General features: G+C 36.1%; 1 protein-coding gene across 3 annotated transcripts in view; it reads right to left on the reverse strand.

Annotated features, from left to right (window-relative positions):
* Positions 1-24,870, reverse strand: part of PPM1A (protein phosphatase, Mg2+/Mn2+ dependent 1A) — a 46,974-nt gene that overhangs the window by 12,066 nt on the left and 10,038 nt on the right. For 2 of the 3 annotated variants that reach the window (XM_030930072.1, XM_010363118.2), the window contains exons 2-3: positions 3,131-3,984; positions 1,240-1,357 (exon numbers count right to left, since the gene is read on the reverse strand). In XM_030930072.1, coding sequence (XP_030785932.1) covers positions 1,240-1,357; positions 3,131-3,964 — 952 coding nt within the window. In that variant the 5' untranslated portion in view covers positions 3,965-3,984. Of the gene's footprint in view, positions 1-1,239; positions 1,358-3,130; positions 3,985-9,247; positions 9,301-24,870 lie in introns of all 3 variants that reach the window. The other variant, XM_030930073.1, reaches the window with a different exon arrangement.

The following is a 24,870-nucleotide window of genomic DNA, read 5'->3' on the forward strand; positions in this document are numbered from 1 at the left end:
AGCATTCTAAATATTTTAAAATGTTACTATAATACCTATAATTTATATTGAATGATTTAAAATATAAAAATTCCAAGACCCTTGGTAACAGTAAGGAGACAAATTCGTTGAACAGTACGTCCAATGAATGCAATACTAAATAGTACAAACACATACTAGATGTATGACTATCAAGTGGCGGACGGCAATAAAAACAAAAGAGTAGCCTCTAGACAGTACTAAAGAACAAAACCAATCATGATTCTAGTATCAGACTGATTATGATTGGTATCAAACAGTAAAAAGGGAAAAAGCAAAATTAAAGTGAATAGTAATTTTAATAATGCAGGCACAGTGGGATGTAGGTGTGGCAGGTCAATGTTTGCATGCGATTAGAGAGGTCTTTAATGTGCAAATTAACGACATTAGGAACCTAAAATGCATTTTAACGCTACTTTTTAAATTTAATTTTTTCTTACTTTTTTTCTACCCCAGCTCACCAGCATTTTCATGTTTTAACACTATAAAAGTCATGTCAAGTTTTTCTGCTTAGAGAAACTGCATAATATATACACTTACTGCATATATGCAATAAACTGGAAGTCTCTGCAGAATTATGAGAAATATACTCCAGAAATGCCCAACTTATTTCTTAATCTTACTCGGCAGTTACTTTTCTGCCAGGTGGAGAAATATTATGTCTTTTATTGAGGTCTATCTTGTTTAGGTGAGACAGTTTATGACTTAGGTAAGAAGCTCTGAAACAGTTTAAAGCAAGTTTTTTCAAGTTGTGTATATAAAGTTGCTAATGACAAGTCTGTGATTTTCAAGTTATAGAAAAAAGGCCCTAGAGATTAAAAATTAATATACACAGCTTTTCATAGAAAGATGGTATTCAAATTATCACCATCACAATCTCTTTGTAATTAAATAAACCACAAATCAGATTTTCCCGGCATAAAATTACTCATGCCAGTGAATTAAGAATTTTAGAGCGCATAAACATTTTAGCCTTTTAAAACAAAGTATCCTGAACAGAATGTAAGTTACTTTCCACGCTAGTTGTTATTTCTAATATGACTGTGATAGGACAACTGCATACATCTTAACAGTTACTACAGAAATGTCCTTTTCCACTTTCGTACACTAGACACTAGATGTCAAAAACACATAAAAATCTAAAAACTAAAATGTTAAAAGTTTGATTGTGTTGAAGATTTTTCTTTAATAAAGCTACTTATTTTTTGTTAAATGATCCACCTTCTACTCTGCATTCCAGGTACTTGTCCAACTCTGCCTCCTTCTTCACTGCTTCTGGCGATACTTTGGGTGCATTTGGAAAACAGATCAAAATCACACTCATGTTGTCTCGACTTCCCTGGGAAGAAAAAAATTTGAGAAATCTGAGTTTTCTTTTTGCTCTTCAAAGCCTTGAGAACCTTTACAGCTGTGCCAATTAGCTATATTTGTTCTAGTGAAAATGTTACTTTTAGGGAGAAAAATTATATATATGCACGTGCACGCGCAAGCGTGTGTGTGTATTGCAATGACTCCCACTCCCCTGAACAGTATAGAGAGAATACAGTATAACCAATACTCCAAAAGACAGGAGAGAAACATTACAGGTTAATCACACTGTAATAATAATTTTTTATAATTCTATAAGACAATACTATTTGTAAACATTTACTGGTGACTTAATTTGAAGTGATACCTAATACAAACATACAGGTACACACACATTCATTTCATACAACATGACAGAAAAGTTTAACGGCATTGTTTACAATAGGATTTGATCTGCAGTTACACGTACCTGATAAAATTACATTTAAAATAAATTATAAATTGTGGGGCTAATGCATTTGCTTCATAAGTAGAAATATGAAATAAGAGGTAAAACTACATATAAGGTTTATAAACTAGCTTTTAACTTGTATAATTAAAAAAACTGACAACTTTTAGGAACTACATTCATTTTTAAAGACATCTAAGTATTCAAATGCTGTAATTAAAATATTTGAGTATCAAATATATCTAAGAATTTTAAAAAGTCAACATTTGTTTTAAAAAAAAAATCAAAGAATAAGTTAATAAGCATTATTGACAAAACAGAAGAGAGTGTGGCAGAAAAAACACTGAACCCAAGTCAAGGGCTTGATTTTCTAGTCTTAATGCTGCTACCAATGTATAAAACCTTGTACAAGTCATTTATAATATCTCTAGGAAAGGGTGTAGCATGTATTATATGCTAAACTAGGCATTTTATATATATATATATATACACACACACACACATATGCTTATTAATTCCTCAACAGTCCTATAAGATATTATTATCTCCATTTTAAAGCTGAGAGAGATTGAACAATTTCTTCAGGAATGTCGAGTACAAAAGTAATAGAGGTAAGCTTTGGTCTCAAGTCTGTCTGACTCGTTAAAGTTTGTAGAACCTTCTCTGGCTTCAGCTTCCTCATTTGTAAAATAAAGGGGCTGAGCTAGCTCACCTATGTATATTATCCCATTTGATCCTCCTGACAACCCCATCAGACAACATAATAATGTCTTACCCTTTTTATGATGAAAAAAACTGATTATTCAGAGTTTAAATAGCTTACCTAAAACCATACATTCTAAGTTCTTCTGACTCCATGTACAAGGCTATTTCTATTACATCACATCTAATGATCACTACATTCCTCTTTTAAGTGCTACAGACCCATTAAACCTTAGTTTCCAAGTATTAGGATATCATAAATGTACTGAGATATCACATGGTCAAAATACTAAAATTCTAAAATGCTTTTCATTTATAGACACTGAGGCCTAACCCTCCCCACCCTCTTTCTTTCAAAACATGCATTCTGATAAAATCTTTTTACCTTTGATAATCTTCCACATTATTGCAAAGCTCAAGTAGTAAGACTAAACATTCAGCTTATAACTCTTGCAGATATGGTAACTGGGTAATTTATTTCTGCATAGTGTTCCTATGATATATTTTCATAACCGGTGAACAGTATCCTACAGAATCCTACAATTGTGCCAAAAACTTAGTTTTCAGAATTACAGATTCTAAGAAGATTAAATACTAGAGTAGTGATTAATACGACATAAAATCATTTTATGTTTTTTTAAAAAGTCTAGCTACCTTATACAAACAGGTGTCGACTACTTCATTGCAAACTTTCTCAAGGTCATCAGTGACTTCAAGTCTGGATCTTACAAAATCACAGAGCTCTTCATTTCCCATAACATCCCAGATACCATCACATGCAAGGATAATGAACTGATCATCTTCTTCAGATCTTTCAATATCATGGACTTCAGGCTCTGGTGAGACAAGCTGCTCAGTAGGACCTTTTCCATGGACACATTTGTAATCAAAATCCCCAAGGGCCCTTGACACAGCCAGAGAGCCATTCACACGCTGAATCATTACAGAGCCACCTGCATTCTGAATTCGTTCTTTTTCCAGCGGATTACTTGGTTTGTGATCTTGTGTGAAGAAATGAACTTTCCTGTTCCTACAAAGTAAACCTCTTGAGTCTCCACAGTTAATGAAATAAGTATGTTGGGGAGAAATTAAGACACCTACAGCTGTTGACCCACTTCTATCTGCACCATGTTTCTTCTCTGACATAACTCTCATGTGTTCATCAATCTCCAGAAAACCTGTTCTGATTCCATTCTTTACATTTTCCACAGAAGGTGCTCCTGCAGACCCTTTAAAATCCTGGTTATTGGTGATGTGATCTAACAAATGCTCACAGCAGTATTTGGCAACCTGAGAACCAGCATGCCCATCATACACAGCAAAGAATGACCACGATTCAAGTCCACTTGGCAAACCGATCACAGCCGTATGTGCATCCTCCATTTCAACACGCCAACCTTGCATGCTGCTTAGCCCATATCGCAACCCATTACCCTGCCCCTGGGCATTATGCTTTTCCATCTTTGGCTTGTCTAAAAATGCTCCCATTATGTCTTGATCCTCTAGGTCTGCAAAGGAAGAGAAACAGGAAAGTCAATAACTGTCTTATCAACAAAATATGTACCAAACAATCTTTTTAATAAGTGAAAGAGATATGCAGGAATTCAAAACTCTTGTATTAAGCAGACATTCACTGTGTTGCCGACTTGGAATCTGGAGATTAACAAGGAGGAACTGGGGGAAAGCCTGATGAAGCACAGCGCACAACAGACAAAAAGGCAGAAAAAAACTAAAGCACTGGGATAAAGGGGAGAAGGCAGAAAGGAGACCTGGCAGTCGCCATCAACTTAAACGAACCAGGCCAAGTGTTTAAAGATACAATGAACATGTGTAAGCTAAGGATTAAGTTGTACATGTATCAATCAAGAAAAGCCAAACGAATTCATGACATACCTAAAAAACCTTCTAATTCAAATATCTTGGTTGAACATTCAGGGATTTTCAAGCTTGATTCCAAACTCCCTAGTTTTATTGTCACTTCATGAACTCTGAAAACCTAAAAAATAATCTACTCACAATGCTCCAAATTTGCATGCTCCTTCAAGCCTTTGCTCATGTCAGTTTCCTTAGCTGGAAACTCTTGCCTCATCCTTTCTATTTATAGAAAAAAGTACACCTATCCTTTTAAGTCTAGCTTACATTCTACCTTTTCCATGAGGTTTTTCAGTCTTTGATAAAGTCAGTAAGTTATTAAATTACTATAAATGCTCTAGCCTCAAATTTCAAGTTGCAAGCAATTATATATACAGATAACAAAGTGTACTATGTAATATATAACACAATTACTACTAGTAATCTATTAATCAAATAGTAATAACATGTACCATTATTATTATACTCTATGGCCATTAGGTATATAAAGAAAATCAAAGGGTCTAGTGACAGCCCTGCTGACAAGCCTGAAGGCTCAGCTAATCGAATCCTTTCCCAATACTCAAAATTTAACGCTCCCCGGTCTAGAATGGGCCCACACAAGGCAAAAAGACAGCTGGTCAGAATTTACCTTGGCCCTTACCTGAATAATGGCTTAGAAATGTAGAGACCTGGGTTCAAACAATCAAGTAAGTCACAATTGAACTAAAGGCAATCCGAAAGAAGGATAGCATGACGAACAGAAATTTAATGGAGGTGAAAAGGAGTTAGGTAGTAGGGAATAATGGTGGAGAAAAGTATCTAGGTAAATCACTATGCAGCTTTGAGACTAGGGTATTGATGATGCTAATGATACTCAGCTCAGAGAGGAAACTTTGAGAAAAAGGGCAAGAAGAAAATCCTCCTAGGAAGGAAAGAAAAACATTTGTTTTCCCCTTCATTTTTCGTGTAGGTCCAAACTGATACATAAGCAGAAAAGACTGGTTGATTGGTATGATAAAACCATCTGCCTCTGCCTCCTAGTACAGTTCAACTAATGGAAGGTAAGTAATGAAAACTAGCTATCATTCATCCTTTATGGTGATATTTATCAGATTATTTTTCTGACATCAAGTTGATACACATTGCAAAGGCGAGCATTTTGATTGGATAAAGGATAACGTAATAATGACACCTTATTAGCAAGCAATGTTTAAGAAGTAGTCTAAGTCCCTCTGGTAAGTGTTTTACAAGCATTACTTCATTTAATCTCTTCAACAACTCTCTAAGGTAGGTAATAATATTATCTCCAATTTATAGATGAAGAACCTTAGCCAAGATTAAATAACTTGGCCAAGATCACTCAACTAATAAGTTTAATGGCATCAGGGCTCTGCTTCAAGTCTGTGTGACTCTAAAGCATCGTTAACCCCTAAGAAAATGGGTCTCTACCATGGCTGTGCAACAGAAAAATAAATATTTCCAAATCAGAATTTCCAGGGTAGGGTTGGAACCTAGGTATCTATGATTTTTAAATTTTCATATGTGATTCTGAAACACAGTAAGACTGCAAACTGCTGGAAAAGATTAGATGCAATGCCTAAGGCAGAAGATGGGGGCACGTTAAGGGCCAACAAGAAATAACCAAAATTGCAGTAATCAAGACCACTATCCTAGGTTACAAGACCACTATCCTAGACTAGAAATAAGGTGAAGCTTTACAGAGGAAAGACTCCACTATCTTGAGAAAAAGTAAGAAAAAAAGAGATGTGAGTGAAACCCAAAAACTTAAACACATTTAAGAGACAAACCAACAGAAGAGAACAGTAATGACAAACTTTCTTCCTCTAAGAATTCACCAATAGCATGAAGTACTGAAGAAAATAAGTTATAAAATTAGACTAACGTGAGTTTAAATTCTGGCTCTACTACTTAGTAATAGTGTGACTATTGAAACTTTCTGAATCTCTTTCTCCATCTGTTCCTCTATAAAATGTATATAAGAAGGTGGCCGGGTGTGGTGGCTCACGCCTATAATCCCACCACTTTGGGAGGCTGAGGTGAGCAGATCACAAAGTCAGGAATTCTAGGCCAGCCTGGCCAATATGGTGAAGCCCCGTCTCTACTAAAAATACAAAAATTAGCCAGGCATGGTGGTGCATGCCCATAATCCCAGCTACTTGGGAGGCTGAGGCAGAAGAATGGCTTGAACCTGGGAGGCAGAGGTTGCAGTGAGCCAAGCTGAAATCGCATCACTGCACTACAGCCTGGGTGATAGAGCGAGATTCCATCTCCAAAAAGAAAAAAAAGTATATAAGAAGGCACTAACCTTACAAGATTCTTAAGAGGATTAAATGAAATAATGTATACAGTGCACAAATGATAGTGTCTAGCACATTATAAATAATATAGACATTATATGATTATTACACCATTTTTTCTGCCACAGGAGGCAATCAATCACAATATTTCCTCCTTGCTGCCAGCTCTGATTACCATTAAATTAAACTTCTACATGATATACTTTAAAAGACACTTTAAACACTTCATTAGTAAATAGGGGAAGGCACATTTAAAACAAATGCCATTTCTCATCCATCTGGCAAAATCAAGAGTTGATCAGAATGTGGAGAAATAGGAACTCCCCTAGAGTGCTGACAGGAGTTTAAATTTGTTCAACCACTCTGAAATGCAACTGGCAACAGCTAGTTGAAGAAGCTGAAGATACACTTAAGCAAATACTCAGCAATTCCACTTCTAATTGTAGATCTCAAAACAATGTTTTAAAAATAATGAACATGGGTGATAAAACCAGTTTAATCAGTATGGGTTACACACAACCCAATCAGCTGGGTTGTGTGTAAACTGCATTTTAAAAAGATAAAATAGGCCGGGCACTGTAGCTCACGCCTGTAATCTCAGCACTTTGGGAGGCTGAGGTGGGTGGATTAATTGAGGTCAGGAGTTCGAGACCAGCCTGGCCAAAACGGTGAAACCCTGTCTCTACTAATACAAAAAATGAGCTGGGTGTGGTGGCAGGCACCTGTAATCCCAACTACTCAGGAGGCTGAGGCAGGAGAACTGTTTGAACCTGGGAGGTGGAGGTTGCAGTGAGCCAAGATCATGCCATTGCACTCCAGCCTGAGCAGCAAGAGTGAAACAATGTCTCAAGAAAACAAAACAAAACAAAATAGAGTGCATCCCAGGTGATAAAAGTAAGTAAATACTGTTTCTTGAAGTCTTTTTCCAAGTGTATATTTGTATTTACTAAGCTGAGGTGTATATAATTCTTACTGTGGTCACAATAAAAAGTATAAAACATGCTGTCTTGAAGAAACTCTCCCATCCATCCATCCAAGGTGACATGTTCAATGATCTTTTTGGAGAACCATAATAGTCAATGCTGGAAATAACCTAACTGCTCATTAGAAGGTAGAATGAATAAATAACAGAATACAATTTATCAAAAACAGATCTAATTACATAAACACAGCTATTCCTAAAAAACAAAAGAAGACAATATGCTGAACAAGACAGCAAAACAATTCTATACACATATTTGGTGAAAGTATAAAAACAAGGATAGGACGAATACAGACAAACTTCAGAATACTGGCTGTAAGCTCCATGAGAGCAGGGACTTTTTGTTTTATTCACTGGTGTCTTCCCAGCACTTGGAGCACAGCCTAACTAACACACAGAAGTAGTTCAGTTTTTGTTGAATGACTAGTTTCTCTCTGGGAAGACAAAGAAAAGAGAATGGCTTCAGGAAAGGGTCTAACACAATGGGATACAACTGTATCTGCAACTGGTGTTTCCCGGACTTTGAAGCAGTAACAGGGAATTTAGGAACACAGTATCTGCTTTAGTTTTTCTAAATTATCTCTGCTTTTAGCTTTTCTTTGGTTCATCTAAGGTAAGCTGAATTCCTTCAAAAGTTACCTGTACTAAGAAGTCAAAAAAAAAGAAAAGAAAAAAAGAAACTGGGAGCCAAAGAAAAGCAGACCATGAAATCTTTTAAAAGCACATAGGATTGTCTTAACTAAGATTCACTTCTATATTAGATTAGGAGCCTGGCTTTCCTCCTTATTCTTTTCTATAGCCTACATTTTTATCTCTGAACAATTACATGAGATAACCGGTGGTCACAGGCTTAATAATAACATCTAACATTGATGGAGAGATTACTACTGGTCAAGCACTGTTCTAAAGTTTTGTATATCTATTAACTTCTTTAATCTTCACACCAATCCTAAAAGATAGGTACCCTGTTTTACTCATGAAGAAACTGAGCCACAGATGAAACTGAGCCATCTGCTGAAGGTCAACAGCAAATTGCCTTATCTCTGTGTCTCAATTCCCTTAACTAGGATGAGGGAGGGAGGCTGAGGAGGGAGGTACTATGCTTAAGACACTTGACACCTACTAGTAAAGCATTCCTCAACTTCCTCATCTGTACAGTGGGCATATTAATACTTTCCTCTGAATGCTGCTGTAAGGTTTAAATGAGGCAATGCCTTGCAAGGCACCCATACAGAGCCTGGCAAAAATGAGGCACTCAGCAAACAGACACTGTTTAATTACTAATTTCTACATACACAGCCACATCTAGATTCCAACCTCAACTAGGGACCTTACTCTCACTTTTATAAAGAAGTACAGTAGTTATTTTTCAGATACACACACGAAACTACCAAATGATTAATTCTTTAAAGATAGAATATACTTTCTAAAAGCAAACCCCAGACTTTAAAAAATATATACAGTATATTAGAATATAAAAATGTAACAAACCAAGTAACCATCTGATAAAATTTTACGTTTAGTTCCATAGCAACTGTAAATACATAGTCAAGGGTAAATTAATAGTTCTGTGGTTGGACTTTTACATACTGAAAATAGGCAATATAAAAATCTTACCTCCTTGGGTTCTGAATAATTTGTAGAGTCCTGGTGAAGCAGCCAACTATAAGCTACATGGACACAAGAGCTGATTATATAAATATAATACCAAAAAGTACTTACTTGCAAATACTATGTTTACACAGTCATCTTCGTAAGTGGACTACTAAAGAATATTTTATTTAGTCCAATAATTAAATTGGCATATATCCATAAACAGTAAATCCCAAGGGAATTCAATTTGTCCATGAACGTTTTTAGTTTCTGAGAGAAATTTTAGTTCTCACCTAGTCATAAATCTATTCTTGACTACAAGCTGAGTCTCATCACAGCACTACTATTATCGGTTGATCTGAACTTTTCAAAACAAAGTACTATGACAAAAAATAAGACTGAATTAATATTTGACATAATCAGAAAATTTCGTGAATATTTTGTACCTTTTAAAACCAAACTAATCTCTAAATTGAAAAATTCTAAGGCTGGGCCAAGAAGTCATTAATTAATGTTCAGCCGCTGCCTTTTACTAAGCAAAGCTGAACTCATAGTAGAGTCTTGAACCTGATCATTTGGTTTAATCCACTCAGAATTATAGTGAATAATAATAATTTTTTAAATGCTCGATATATTTTGTTGTTAAAATCCCTAAGTAACATGTTACCCCAAAGTAACAAGAGTTATTCAATGACAATTTGAGCAGAATCCTTAAAAAGTTGAGTAATAAAACCTACATTATATTTTTCTATTTACCTAGGGACACATAGCCTAATAGAGAACCCCTCCAGGCTCTATAAACAAAGGACATAGATACATACAATGTGGAGAAAATTATATTCTCTTAGCAAATAACACCACAGTGATTCTTACTAATATAACAAAAGAACACTGCTAAACAGGCATTCCAAGAAGGGTGGATGCTGGTAACTAGAGGACCTTAGATGACCACTGAGATAATAGGTTTGGTTTTAAACATTTGGGAGAAAAATCTAGAGTAGACTTGCATTAGAGATAAGAAATCTAAAGGCTGAAGGGAAATCCAAAGAGAAAAAAATGTATAATAAGAGACTACAAGCTCCTTGGGGAAGGTGGGGAAAAGGAACGTTAACAAACAGCACAGGTCACAGTGTATAATATGGCAATATTCAAATTATTTGCAGTGAGATGTAGAGCATAAACTCTCTACTGCTACCAAATCTTTAGAGTCTACATTGCTCACTAATGCTTACATATGTATGGACTTTGTCCTCAAAGATAAGGACAAATGGTCAGCTGATTTCTGGAATGCCCATTTATTGAACAATAGAGTATTAAGCAATATACTGCATACCTGGGGTTCAAAGAAGAAATGCATAACCCTTGCAGCTACATCTCTATAAAGGATAATTTAGGCTACATAAACTACACTTAATTTCCCAAGCTATGTGAAACAGTAATAAATTCTAGTTTGTAATCCAAGGCAGCCATCTCAAAGTTACCTATGGTAATGAGAAATAAGCACATTAACAAAACTGTAGCAAATCTGGGGGAAAAAAAGGCTAATCTTTGGAAATTTTTCTCCCATTTGGAGCTGAAATTTCCCACTGATTGTTGCTTTAAAAATGATTAGAACCATGTGGCTCATGCCTGCAGTACCAGTGCTTTAAGAGACTGAGGCGGGAGGACCACTTGAGGGCAGTTCAAGACCAGCCTGGGCAACACAGCGTGACCCTGTCTCTGAAAAAAATAATTTTAAAAAAGATAAGCAGGGCATAGTGGTGAATGCCTGTAGTCCTAGCTACTCAGGAGGCTAAGGAAGGAGGACTGCCTGGGCCCACAAATTTGAGGCTACAGTGATTTATAATGGTGCCACTACACTCCAGCCTGGGCAACAGAGTAAGACACCGTCTCTAAAAAATAAAAATAATAAAAAATTACTCATATTTATAGTTACAAATTTGATTTTGATAATGTGTGTAATTAATCAGAGCCAAAATGTAGAAATGACTTGTCTAAACCTATTTTACAAATGAGAAGGTGCAGAGAAATAGAATAATTTGCCCAAGGTTACAAAGCTGGTTCAGCAGTAAGGTTAAGAATAAGACTTAGGTTTCTAGACTTAGACGCCAATTCTCCTACATGAGCTATCCTGTATACTTGCAAATGAGATAATGAAAATCTAAATGTGTAGGCTTTTTAAAGACAATGTACAAGATGAGGAAGACTGTCACAGAACAAAACTAAAACTTCCCTCGGCGCCGTATCTTCTTCTGCCTACAAGTCTATGTATTTTCTTTTCTAAATCTCTAAAACTGCCAAAGATAAATGACCTTTAAAAAAAAAAAGGAAGAAGAGAAAAGAAATCTAAAATTTTTCTTTTCTGTCTGGGACTAAAAGATAACAACAGTGAACTAATTACAATTTCTAGCAAAGCCAATTTCAGATACTTAGACTAAATAAAGTGTAAAAATGAACAGAGAAAAATAAGATGACTTTTTTTTAATGCAGAAGTTAAAAAGAGGGAGACTCAGTATTCATTAGCTCAAAATTAGAAACTACCCACCAAGATATGAGATGACACTGAATGAATAAAACAATTGCAGACTGTCAATTAAAAAAGAGGCACTCTGAAAATAGTTTCATGGAAATGAAAAGCAATTTACTGAATTGAAAATTGCAATAGAGACAATGAATGGCAGATTGGATGCTACAGGAAAAAAAAGGATCAATAAATGAGTGAATCATTTCAATGAATTCTTTCAGAACCCTCTCCTCCTACTTTTCTGCTGTAATAGGACTCTCCTCTCAATGATGATAAATCCTCTACTAGACTAGCTTTGGCACCCATGTTTCAAAGGAGTCTTAAATGACTTACAGTTTTTTTCAGGGATCTTACACTATTTTCCTTTTTCTCCTTTGTATCAACCTTTCTCAGCTGCAGTGTGACTTTTAAAGCCACAAGTGTCACCCATGTTACCCATTTAAAATAAGTTTTCATGTGACTTATTCCGCTCGAGCTACCCACCTGCCTCTCTTCTCTTTACAGTTAAACTTCTTAAAAAAAATGTTGATGCTCCAAAAGGCTGTCTGGCCATTCTACCAAATCAAGTTCCTCCAAGTCACTTAATCTATGGGACACTTTTAGCCCTCCTCTAACTGGTTGCTCACAGAAGCATTCAACTTTAAACACTCCCTCCAGAAACACTCTTCCCATTGGCCTTTCAAGATGCTACACACACTCCCAGCTTTCTTTCTACCCCTAAGCTTTTTTGTAGTCTCCTATGCAGGCTCATTTTCATCTCCCAAGCCATTAAACACTGGCATTCCTCATGGCTTACATGTAGACCCTTTTCCCATTCTGTGCTGCCTCCTTGAGCACTCTCACATATCTGCAGCTTTTACCAGTGAATGGCACCATCATCCACCAAGGTGAATACAAGCCAAGAACATTCACTGGGTGCGGTGTTGCATACTTGTAGTCCCAATTACTTGGAGGCTGGGGCGGGACGATTGATTGAATTCAGGAGTTCAAGACCAGCCTACGCAATATAGCAAGACCCCAATTCAGAAAAAGAAACAGAAACTAAGGATATATTTGATAACTCTCTCTACCTCATCTCCCATCTGTCCATCATAATCCCATGGGTTATATGCTTCCTAAACATTCTCAAATCTGTTTACTTTTTTTCTACCAAAGCCCTGGTCTCAAGCTACCATCATTCTCACTGCAGAATACTAGCTTCTTTAGTCTCTTCACATGGATCCTGGCATCCCTCTAATTCATTCTCCAAACTGCAGCCTAAGGAAATCTTTCAAAATGCAAATTTCACCATATCACTTCTGTATTAAAAGTTTCTCCATGGCTTTCCACTGCTGGGGGTAGGAGGGATAAAGAACTGCTTAATATGGCTCACATGAAGGCCCTGGATAGTCAAGTCCCTACCTACCTTCTCCAGCCTCATCTCACTTCATACTATCCCTTCCCCTACATTCTCTACTCCAACCACAAGGGCTTTCTTACAGTACCTCGTACTCATCATACCTCCTTCCTCCAAATATATAAACAAATGCTACTTTCCCTACCTTAACAGCTATTCTCTCATGTCTTAGTTAATTCCTACTCATTCTTGAGATCTCAACTAAAGCATCAGTTCTTCAAAGGAGCCTCCTTTGAGTTCCCTAGGTCAACTCCCCTAGCACAGAGTATACAGTAGATTATTAATAAATATTTGCTGAATAAACTCAAAGAAAAATCAGATGCAAATAAAAATTCAGTAACAAGGAGAGTGCACCCAAAAAGTAAATATGCATATAAAAAACAAGACTTTCTGAAGGAGAAACAGAGAAGCTATCATCAAAGAAATGAGAAGAAAGTGTTCCTCAGTTGAAGCCTTTTCAAAATTAACAAGCTCACTGAATTAACTGTTCAAAACCCACTCCTAGTTGTTCACAACTATAGAAATGCAAGGAAAAGAAAAAGAAATACTGCAATGCAAGGTTCTAGACAAAAACATGAGCAATCATAAAAGGAAAGAATATCAAATTGGTATTAGCCATCTCAACTGCAAAACTGAATCCAAAAGGTATTAGAGAATAAACCATGTTCTGAGAGTAAAGGTTCATGAAACTAGAATAACATATCACCAAACTGATAATGGGTATGGATATAAAGAGCGTATGAATGTATACTTTGTGTCCTCTTTTTTTTTTTTTTTTTTTGAGACAGAGTCTCACTCTGTCGCCCAGGCTGGGGTGTGGCGGCATGATCTTGGCTCCTGGATTCAAGTGATTCTGTGCCTCAGCCTCCCAAGTACCTGGGATTACAGGCATGCGCCATCACGCCCAGTTAATTTTTTGTATTTTTAGTAGAGATGGGGATTCATCATGTTGGCCACGCTGGTCTCAAACTCCTGACCTCAAGTGATCCCCCTGCCTTGGCCTCTCAAAGTGCTGAAATTACAGGCATGAGCTACCACCGCCAGCCTCCTGTATGTCTTAAAATGTCTTCCACCCTCATCCCCCCAACACTCCCACTAGTGTACACACATTCCTGGATATAAAGTATACACTCATAACATCTTTACAAAAAATCTGTGAGAAAAAATTCCAGCCAAGCAAATATCTACTCATTATATTTCAAAAAACCAATTTCATCTCTATATGACTTTTCATTAGTTTAACTCTAATAACATGATAAAAAAAGAAGAAACTTGAATTCATAAAAATAACACACCTAGAAAAACAAAATCATGAACATAAAGTAAAAAGAACTTAGACTTGCCCAATTATCCAATAATTGGGAGACACTTCATGTCACGTGACACATCAACATCAAAACACATATGAAACATTAAAAAATGGAAATACCCGTCATCACAAGATTAAAGTTAAAAGTTATAGGTCTAGTGGCCGGGCGCAGTGGCTCAAGCCTGTAATCCCAGCACTTTGGGAGGCTGAGACAGGCAGATCACGAGGTCAGGAGATCGAGACCATCCTGGCTAACACTGTGAAACCCCGTCTCTACTAAAAAATACAAAAAAACTAGCCAGGCGAGGTGGCGGGCGCCTGTAGTCCCAGCTACTCGGGAGGCTGAGGCAGGAGAATGGCGTAAACCCGGGAGGCGGAGCTTGCAGTGAGCTGAGATCCGGCCACTGCACTCCAGCCTGGGCGACAGAGCGAGACTCCATCTCAAAAAAAAAGAAAAGAAAAAAAAAAAAGTTATAGGTCTATCCAGTATGTGATGCTGGACAAGTCCTTTGGCTTAATGTCTAACTTTCCTCATCAATAAATAAGCAACTTTGATTATCTGTCAATTACCTTGTTCTGAGAAATGTATAAAACGTTAAATGAGAAGACTAAAGTTCTAGGAACACCTAAGTAAACATCATTAGTAAAGTAATACTTTAAAATCATGTGGATGGAATTCCCATTAAAAAAACTCTTATTCTCAATATCAAGATTATAAGAGACACACAAAATTATTTCACTACAGCAAGACCAGCTTGTAAGAAATGCAAAGAAAAAAGCAGCTACAAACTAGGACTACAAGCTGATAACCTGAATTTGACCTTCACATATTTCCTCTCCCCAGAACAACATGCATTCTCCATACTCCCTAGCAATCCTTATTGACCACATCCAATTCAATTCATGTACTTTTCCACCATGGCATCAGAGTTTGCATCATTCGGTAAAGAGGACAGTATCTGTGATTCCAACAAACAGCAGAATCTATGAGGCTTTACTCTAATCCAATTTTTGACTAATATGTCTGCCTCACTCTAAAGTAGCAAAACAAAATGATACCTAGTAGGCTGAATAATGACTCCCAAAGATATCAGTCCTAATCCTATAAATGTTACCTTATTTGGAAAAAAAGGTCTTTGCAGATGTGATTAAGAATCTTGAGATGGAGAGAGAATCCTGGATTATCCAGAGACCTCTAAATGAACTCACACGTCCTTAGAAGAGAGAGTCAGGGGAAGATATGAAACACACAGAGAAGGTGATGTGAAGACAGAGCAGACAGAGATTTGAAGACGCTGGTCTTAAAGATTGGAGGGATGTGGCTACCAAGCAAGTGATGAGACTGACAGCCACTGGAAAGTGAAAAAAAGCAAGAAACAGATTCCTCCTTAAAGCCTCAGGAGTGAGCACATTCTTGGTGACACCTTGATTTTGGCCCCGTGAAAATGATTTTGAACTTGTGGCCTCCAGAACTGTAAGAGAATAAATTTGTATTGTTTTAAGCCACCCAGTTGGTGATAATTTGTTATAGCAGCCATGGAAATTAGCACAATGCCCAATAGTCAAGTTCAGAGAGTTGAGAAAGAAAACCCGCCAAACTTGTAAAGATGAAAATGTGCAGTAATTTCAACAAGCATCACGAGAAAAATCAAGAGAGACAAAAGTTTCTTACCTGTAACAGGTTAATAGAACCAAATCCCTATCATTTCTCTAAAAAATACTGAAATATGATAACAAATAATTTAATATAATTCAGCCTGTTAAATTCCAAGGGGGAAAGAGGTAATGGCATCCTAGTATACTGACAGAACAGGCAAGGAGTATCTAGTTATACTATTTTTGGGCAAACAACAGAGGAAACTGCCACCCTTTAAGTAAAAAAACAGAAACAAAATTTATGGAACTCATACAAAAATTCTGAAATAAAAAAGTACTCAAGAACATGATGTCACAGTCTAGAAGATTTGCCTTAGAAAACTAGGTGACAACTTACATATAAGAAAACTTTAAAAAACCTAATTTGTGAAATAGGAATGAAAAGAATCTAGAATATAAAAAGTATCAACAGAGGTTTAAAAAAAGATACTTGAGAGAAAAAATATCATTGCAATATTTTAAATGTCATGAAAAGTAATAATGAGGAATGAAGACTCCAGAGCAAACAATCTGCAAGGGGCAAAAATGAACAGGACAAAAACCATCGAGTATGCAAGTAAGCATAAACAAACAAAAGCAAGTAGACTGGAGAAAAGATACACACAATGCAGATCCAACAGCTTAATTAGCACACTGTAAATAAGAAAACCAAATAATGGAGGAAAAATTACATTTCAAAGACAGAAGAAATAAATCATAAACTAAGGACTGAACTTGTTGATTGAATGGCATTTATTGAGTACTAGATACATCAAGCCAAAGAGGAAAAACCTCAGTACTTGAACAATTCCCAGGAAAGAAAAAAGAACAAGCACACCAACTCTTATCCCTGTAACTTAGCAATGTCTACAAATAATGGTTATTGAGATAAGCCAAGGCTAACAAAAAGAGGCATAAAATTATAAGATCAAATTATTATTTGCAGTTAATGACTACATGATGGCAAACTCAAAACCTGAAATGATAGGGAAAAAATACTCAGTAAGATTATCTGACTACAGAAAATCATATATGAAAATGATTAACAGTAATCACTTAAAAAGTTAAGAGAAAACAAATAAAAGTATATCTAAATAAATAACAAGAAAAAGAACCTTTTTAAGAAGAGGGCTTCAGAATAAAACACACTTCTTTTTCTTGGAGAGGAAGATTCAAAATTGTGAAGATGATTATCCTCCCTTTATTAATCTATAAATTCAATATAATCACAACTGGACTTTTTTGTTCCCAGACCTTGATTAAATCATTTCAAAATACATATGAATAAATGTGAATAGCCAAAACAATCTTAAAATCATGAGCATCTGCAATACCTGATACTTAAACTGTAATTTCAAAATTACAGTATTTAAGAGGCAATACTAATGCAGGAATAAACTGATGAGTGAAACAGAACTGAGAATATCTGGAAATTGCTTTAAAAGTAAGCTTTGCATTGAGTTTATACATTTCTCCAGTTTGCATTGAGTTTATATATTTCTACAATTATAGAATATTTAGAAACAATAATGAGAAAAATCCCCTATCAAATTCTGAGATGTGACCAAACCTTATTAAGAAAACTCACATTTAAGCCAGCAATAGTATGCCGAAAAATAGGAAAAACAGAACTGAGAATCCAGAAAGAGCTCTCTGGGAACAGAGATTCAATAATGGGTGTCCGAAAGCTGATCTTTTCCACTTCTGCCCTCCAGTGGTGGGTAGCTGAATCCCTACAACATCACACCTTAAAATAAATACCAAGAGATTAAAAGATTGAAGTCTGAAATATTAATAATAAAATGATACCAGTAGATGTAGGCAAATATTTCTGTAATCTTACAGTAGGAAAGGACTTTCTAAGGATGACAAGAAAAGACTGACTTCAAAGGAATAAGAAAATGTGACTCGAGAAAAAAACTTCTACACTATAAAATAAAGCTCATTAACCTGAAAAGCAAATGTATTTTAAGTATCCGCGATATATACATAAAAGTTAATATTACTACAATATACAAACAGCAATTTTAGAAGACAATAAAAATGAACACTTAAAGGAAAAGAAATGGGCAATGAATGTGAACAGGCAATTAAATAAACAAAAGAATATAAATGGCTAATAAATATATGGCACAATGATCAATCCTGCTAGCTATTAAACACAAATTTTTTATACATTACCTTATCAAAGATTAAAAAATTGTAACACCCAATATTGGCAAAGGAATAAAAAATATACCTCTCATAAGTAGGAGAGTAAACTAGTATCTTTCTGAAGGGTATGTAGGATATACATTGATGTTAAACGTTGACTTCTGCTATGATTTGAATGTCACCTCCAAAACTCATGTTGAAATTGAATTGCCATTGTGACACTAATAATCAGTAAGTCCATAAAAAAGTAACTGGGTGATGAAGGCTCTGCCCTCAAACGCCCTTATCTTAGGAGTGAGTTCCTGGTAAAATGAAGTCTGGCCCCATTTTGCCCTTGTTTGCTCTTGTGCTCTCTTGCATTCCACCACAGGATGATAGAGCAAAAAGGCCCTCACCAGATGCAGCCCCTCAATCTTAGACTTATACCAGCCTCCAGAACTGAGAGCTATATAAACTTCTATTATTAATAAATTACCCAGTCTGTGATCTTCTGCGATAGCAACACAAAAATGGACTAAGACAACTAACTTCCAACCAAATGGATCTGTATATTCACTTTCGAAATGTACTTCTGTTCCAAACATTTTAATATATGTTAAATATATATTAACTATACAAACAAAATACTAAACAAGACCAAGCCACTGAACTCTTTAAATACAAAGCAGTTTATGAAGCTACAACTGTGAGCCTTCTGGGCTCAAGCAACAGAGATGGCCAAAAGTCCACATCCTGTAGGGATAGTAACAGGCACTAAAAAGGTACCCATGCACGGCTGGGATAGAAGAACCTCAGGCTCACTGCTTGAAACCAATACCTAAGGTGGAGAGGCTCTTCCAACCTATGAAAGGAGCCAGAAAAAGCTACTACTAACCACTGCATGGGGCTATGGTTTAGATGAAACTATGTGTCCAGTGAGAAGAAATATAGATCTTAGTTTGTGTCTTATTCTTGGAAAGAGAAGCCTCATCCTGATGTTACCAAGAATCAAGGGAATCAAGCCTCCAATATAAAGATGTGGTTTTAGATGGAGATGTAGGTGCATGTAAAAACACTGGATAAGAAGAGTGAAAAAGAAAACAAAACAAAGAACTTTCCAGTCAACAGGAGACTGCAAAAGCAAACTCAAAACACACGAAGAAAACTAAACTAAGATGAACAGCCAATAAAATCAACAACTGTAATTCATTCTAGAAGAAAAAATGACAATCTGAAAATAATTTCAAATGTTAAAAGGAAGCCACAATAGCCACTAAGGGGAGAAAAATTAAAAACAGGCAGAAATCAAACCAGAATAGGTGGCTACTAGAGAGACAGCCTGAGTATTTTTTAAAAATTCACTGAGAAATAAAAACTGAAGCCACATAAACTCTAGCTGGACAAAGTCAAAGTGTGAATTAGTAAATTAGAAAATGATACTGAGGATCCACCTAGAACATAATACAGAGACTAAGAAGGAATATTGGAAAACAAATATTCAAAGATATGAAGGCTAACGAATTTTCTAGAAACAAAGAAAGGTATGAGTCTTCCCATCAACAATATATTTCAAAGAGGAGCTATAGATAAAACAACAGTTAAGCATAATTTAGAAATGTGTTTGGAATATCAAGTATGTGGCAAAACAAACATTAACATGTCACACTTATAATATGCAAGGCTCTGTTCTAAGTACTTTAAAACTCAATCCTCATTACAACCCTATGACACAGATACAATTTTATCTCCATTTTGAACTTGCCCAAGGTCACACAGTAAGTAGTCGTGAAAAAATAAAGAAATGCAATCTTTTAAAAAACTACCAGAAAAAAAAATTACATACAGAAGCATAACAATTAGGCACAGACCAGACTTCTCAGAGATTCAAGTTTGCCAAGTTTCACAAGACAAATAAACAACATACTGAGGGTGCTGATGGGAGGAACCCTATCAACCAAGAATTCTCTATCCAGCTGAAAAACAAAGTAATGCATAAAACATACTTTCACACAAAAACTAAGGACATTTACAAGCCAGCCTCTTACTAAAAGGATTATTAAAGGAAGTACTTCAGCAAGAAAAGTGGACTCAGAGAACATGCAAGGAACAATAAGTATAGAAACTGGTAAAATACTGGCTAATTAAACAATTTATTGAGTACAAAAAGGAAAATGAAACTCTTATGCTAAAAAAAAAAAGTGGAAATTAAATTGTAAGCAATTATACAGAGGATGGAGAAATGTTCAGTTTAATCAAATATTAGCTCATAAAAAAAATCACCAAATACAGAAACAAACTGCCATAAGTACAACTTCCTAAGGACTTCTGATATTGGAATTAGCAAATATAAGATATTATATCTATGGACAAAATGCCCGACAAGGTATTTTTTGAAAAATAAGAAACTATGAAAAAATTATCATGCAGACCGAGAAAGAAATATTACTTTCAGAAATAAAAACAATTGGGTGGGAGAGGGTGAGGGTTGAAAAAGTACCTATTAGGTACAACCTTCACTATTTGGGTGATGGGTACACTAGAAGCCCAACCTCCACCATTATACATGCAATATCCATGTAACAAGCATATGCACACTTCTGAATCTAAAAAAATAAAATTTTAAATGTTGATATTAAAAACTCAAAGGGTGAGTTACATAGATTAGATACAAATGAAGTAAACTAGGCAACTGAGTTGAAGAAATAAAATAATAAAGTTGTCATTTGGGAAGTGCTCAACAAAAAAGTAAATACATAAAAGTATGTTCACTTCAGAAAACCTACAAAGGCCAAGGGAAAGGGGAAGATAAAAAAGAAAATCAAATTCTCCAACAACACATAAATGGTCCATAAAAGTAGGCTCTAAGAATTTAAGACCTGCACATTAGAGTGCCCTTGAAGCCCAGGAACTTTTTTTTTTTTTTTTTTTTTTTTTGAGACGGAGTCTTGCTCTGTCACCCAGGCTGGAGTGCAGTGGCTGGATCTCAGCTCACTGCAAGCTCCGCCTCCCGGGTTCACGCCATTCTCCTGCCTCAGCCTCCCGAGTAGCTGGGACTACAGGCGCCCACCACCTCGCCCGGCTAGTTTTTTGTATTTTTTAGTAGAGACGGGGTTTCACCGGGTTAGCCAGGATGGTCTCGATCTCCTGACCTTGTGATCCGCCCATCTCGGCCTCCCAAAGTGCTGGGATTACAGGCTTGAGCCACCGCGCCCGGCCATAGCAATCTTTAAATCCCCACATCTTGAAAGATAGAAGGGTTTTGTTTTGTTTGTTTGAGGCAGAGTGTTGCTCTGTCACCCAGGTTATAGTGCAGTGGCACATCACAACTCACAATTATAGCCTGGAGCTCCTGGGCTCAGGTGATCCTCTCACCGTAGCCTCCCAAGTAGCTGGGAGTATAGGTGTGCCACTACGTCCAGCTAATTTTAAAATATTTTTTTGTAGAGACAAGGTATCACTATGTTGCCCTGGCTGGTCTCAAACTCCTGGGCTTGAGCAATCCTCCCGCCTCGGATTCCCAAAATGCTGGGATTACAGGCTTGGGCCACCATGCCTGGCCAAAAGTTTTCTATTAGTTTGCGGTTCTAGAAAGTCCCTCCAATTTCCCTCAGCACTAAAAATATTTTCACAGACTTCTATGTTTAAATACTCCTCTAATAATACTCAGTCCTGTAGATTAGCCAGTTAAATCAACAAATACTCTTGTTTCTCCTATAATACAGATCATCTATAAAACAGGAAGATTTACATAGAGGAAACCTTTTATAAAGAAACAAAAACAAATTATATATACACATTTTGTAAACTTGGTTTCTGCTACTATAAACATTCAGATAACACATTTTATCTATTAAATAATGAATATCAATTACTCTGAAGAAAATATAACCTATCTTTGTCACCTGTTCCTTAAAAAATTAAGTATAAGATATTGTAGGCAGTATTTCTGATAAGAAACTGAATATAGAATTTAAAATATATCATCATCCTAGTAGTCAAATAGAGGTACCAACAGTCTAACAACGTGTATTCCCCTCCCACTAAATTTCCAGTCTGCTTATTAAAGGACTTAATTGACTTTACACCTGTATGTGATTTATCACTCTTCTTGGGACACTTTAACTGAATGCCCCTAAAATCTCAGTAACAATCCTGATCTAATCAGAAAGCATTTGACCTATAAAATCAAGGTATGACTTTCTTTGGAAGCTGCGATTTCTCATTGAGTTCCATTTTCTGGCTAAAAAGTGAACAACGCAGCCCACTGAATCTGACAGCACCTAAAATAGGATTCTTCCCCTCCTACTTGGACCCGAGGGGGATGGTGCCATTTAATCCTCTGGAAGATTTATCTGAAAAATAATCCCAAGGTGATATGGGTATCCTACTCTGTACTGGTTCCAATCTGAAGATGTTAGAACAAACCAAAGAGAACACATCATTATCGTTCAGCTTCAAAATTCCTACACAAGGTTCTAGAAAGAAAGTATCCTAAGGGTACTAAAGTGCATCAGAAAAGGATGCTATCCTTTGTGCTTCACTGACACATGCCTAAAATTCAAAATTCAGTTCTAAAAGTTTTAAATATTTTACCCATGTTTTACAACATCTTTGTCTTTTATTCCTTCCCCCTAGGTTTTATTCTCTCTTAAAACAGCCTCCAAGTTTTATTCTGATGCCCACAAACTCAGTATCCTTGAATTTTTAATGTCCCTTTTTAATCCTGCTCTTATCACTTTGCCCCTCCTCAGCCTGAGCAATCTCTTCTTCTGTATCTCCTTTCTTGCTTTTAATTCTTCCTCATTCTTGGACTTAGTAGGGGATTAAGAAGGTAGACTCTAGGCAAGCCAGATGCAAAGGTAAACATATCTCAGTAAACTCATGCAAGTCTGAGTTTAAGACTTAACTGGTATTTACGGGAAACTGAGAGGCTGCTGAACAATTCACAGTGAAAAGCACCACTAGGAGTAAGGGCTAATGGTACACATTCTTTTGAGTTATACTAGTCAGGAGTCTGGTTCTTGGTTTAAATTGGGATGCAGTCTCTCAATTACTTAATACTTTTTCCCAGTCAGACAAGAATTGTTATTTAAGTTGTAAAAGAAGGCTAACTTAATCATAGCTATCTCATGAGGCATACAACACACATGTAAGTGAAAAATCACTAATAAAGTTACCTGTATTCCATTTATATAAAATATCTAAACTAGACAAATCTATAGACAGAAAATAGATTAATGGCTGATAAGGGCTGAGAGACTGGTGAATGGGGGGTGACTGCTAATGAGTACAGGGTATCTTTTGGAGGTGATGAAAACGTTCTAAAATTAAATTGTGTTAATGGTTGCGTAAGTCTGGATATACTAAAGACTACTGAACTGTAAACTTTAAATGGATGAATGTTATGCTATGTGAAGTATAAAGCAATTTTAAAAGATTACTATGATTGTATGGTTTTTTATTCAATATTTTACATAAAAAGGTTAAAAAACATAACTGGATTATACATAGCAGCATAAAAAATACTCATGCTGTAGTAAATTTTTTTTCAAAGGTTAAAAAAGTTATCTGAAAATTTCTCAGCTGACAAATATTTCACCTTATAGCCTTGAATATTTACTTCACTTTTTCGGTTAAATATTTACTTACCCTCCTCCAACAATAAACTTCACCCAAATGAATTCTAATGCAAATGAACTGTAACTGAGTTCAATGTGCCCCAAATTAAGACAATACAAAATTTCAAAAAGCAAACCAAAATCAACCAACTGAACCAACTAAAGTAAACCGGGTAAAGCTCTTCTATGCTAAAGACCATTTTTTTTTACCCCAAAATTATTCAAAAAATAATTAGTCTTTGCTAAATCAGTTAAAATATAAAAGTACTCAAACCATACTCTGCACAGATACTGGCAGCAGTTTCAATCTCACAAAGTGCAAGTGAACACACCTTGTCACTTCTGATGTTCTTCATAGGTTTCCTGATTTTTTATCTAATGTATCAACATCTTCTAGTTGTGCTGTGATCTGAAGTACATAATCCATAAGCAGTCTTCTTAAATTTCTATAAAGGCATGTATTACACAAGTTTTTAAAAGTAAACTTTGTAAGTATATAGTTGCTAGAAAAATATCTAAGCTAAATTTAGTTGGAGGGCTCTAGTGACTATAAAAATTAGATACTGACCTATTTTCACTACAATTATAGTACAAGCAAAGCCGGGCGCGGTGGCTCAAGCCTGTAATCCCAGCACTTTGGGAGGCCGAGACGGGTGGATCGCGAGGTCAGGAGATCGAGACCATCCTGGCTAACACGGCGAAACCCCGTCTCTACTAAAAAATACAAAAAACTAGCCGGGCGAGTTGGCGGGTGCCTGTAGTCCCAGCTACTTGGGAGGCTGAGGCAGGAGAATGGCGTAAACCCGGGAGGCGGAGCTTGCAGTGAGCTGAGATCCGGCCACTGCACTCCAGCCTGGGCGACAGAGCGAGACTCCGTCTCAAAAAAAAAAAAAAAAAAAAAAAAAAAGACTTACACGGCATAGAACTATTTAGTTTTTAAAGTTTTTAAGAATGCTTTAGCATTTACAATCTCAATTTGCCTCATCTGTTAACTAATTCAGATTTATCAGTTTCGGATAACTTGTCTTACTA

This window comes from Rhinopithecus roxellana, chromosome 5 (assembly GCF_007565055.1).
Source record: "Rhinopithecus roxellana isolate Shanxi Qingling chromosome 5, ASM756505v1, whole genome shotgun sequence".
NCBI classification, from domain to species: Eukaryota; Metazoa; Chordata; class Mammalia; order Primates; family Cercopithecidae; genus Rhinopithecus; species Rhinopithecus roxellana.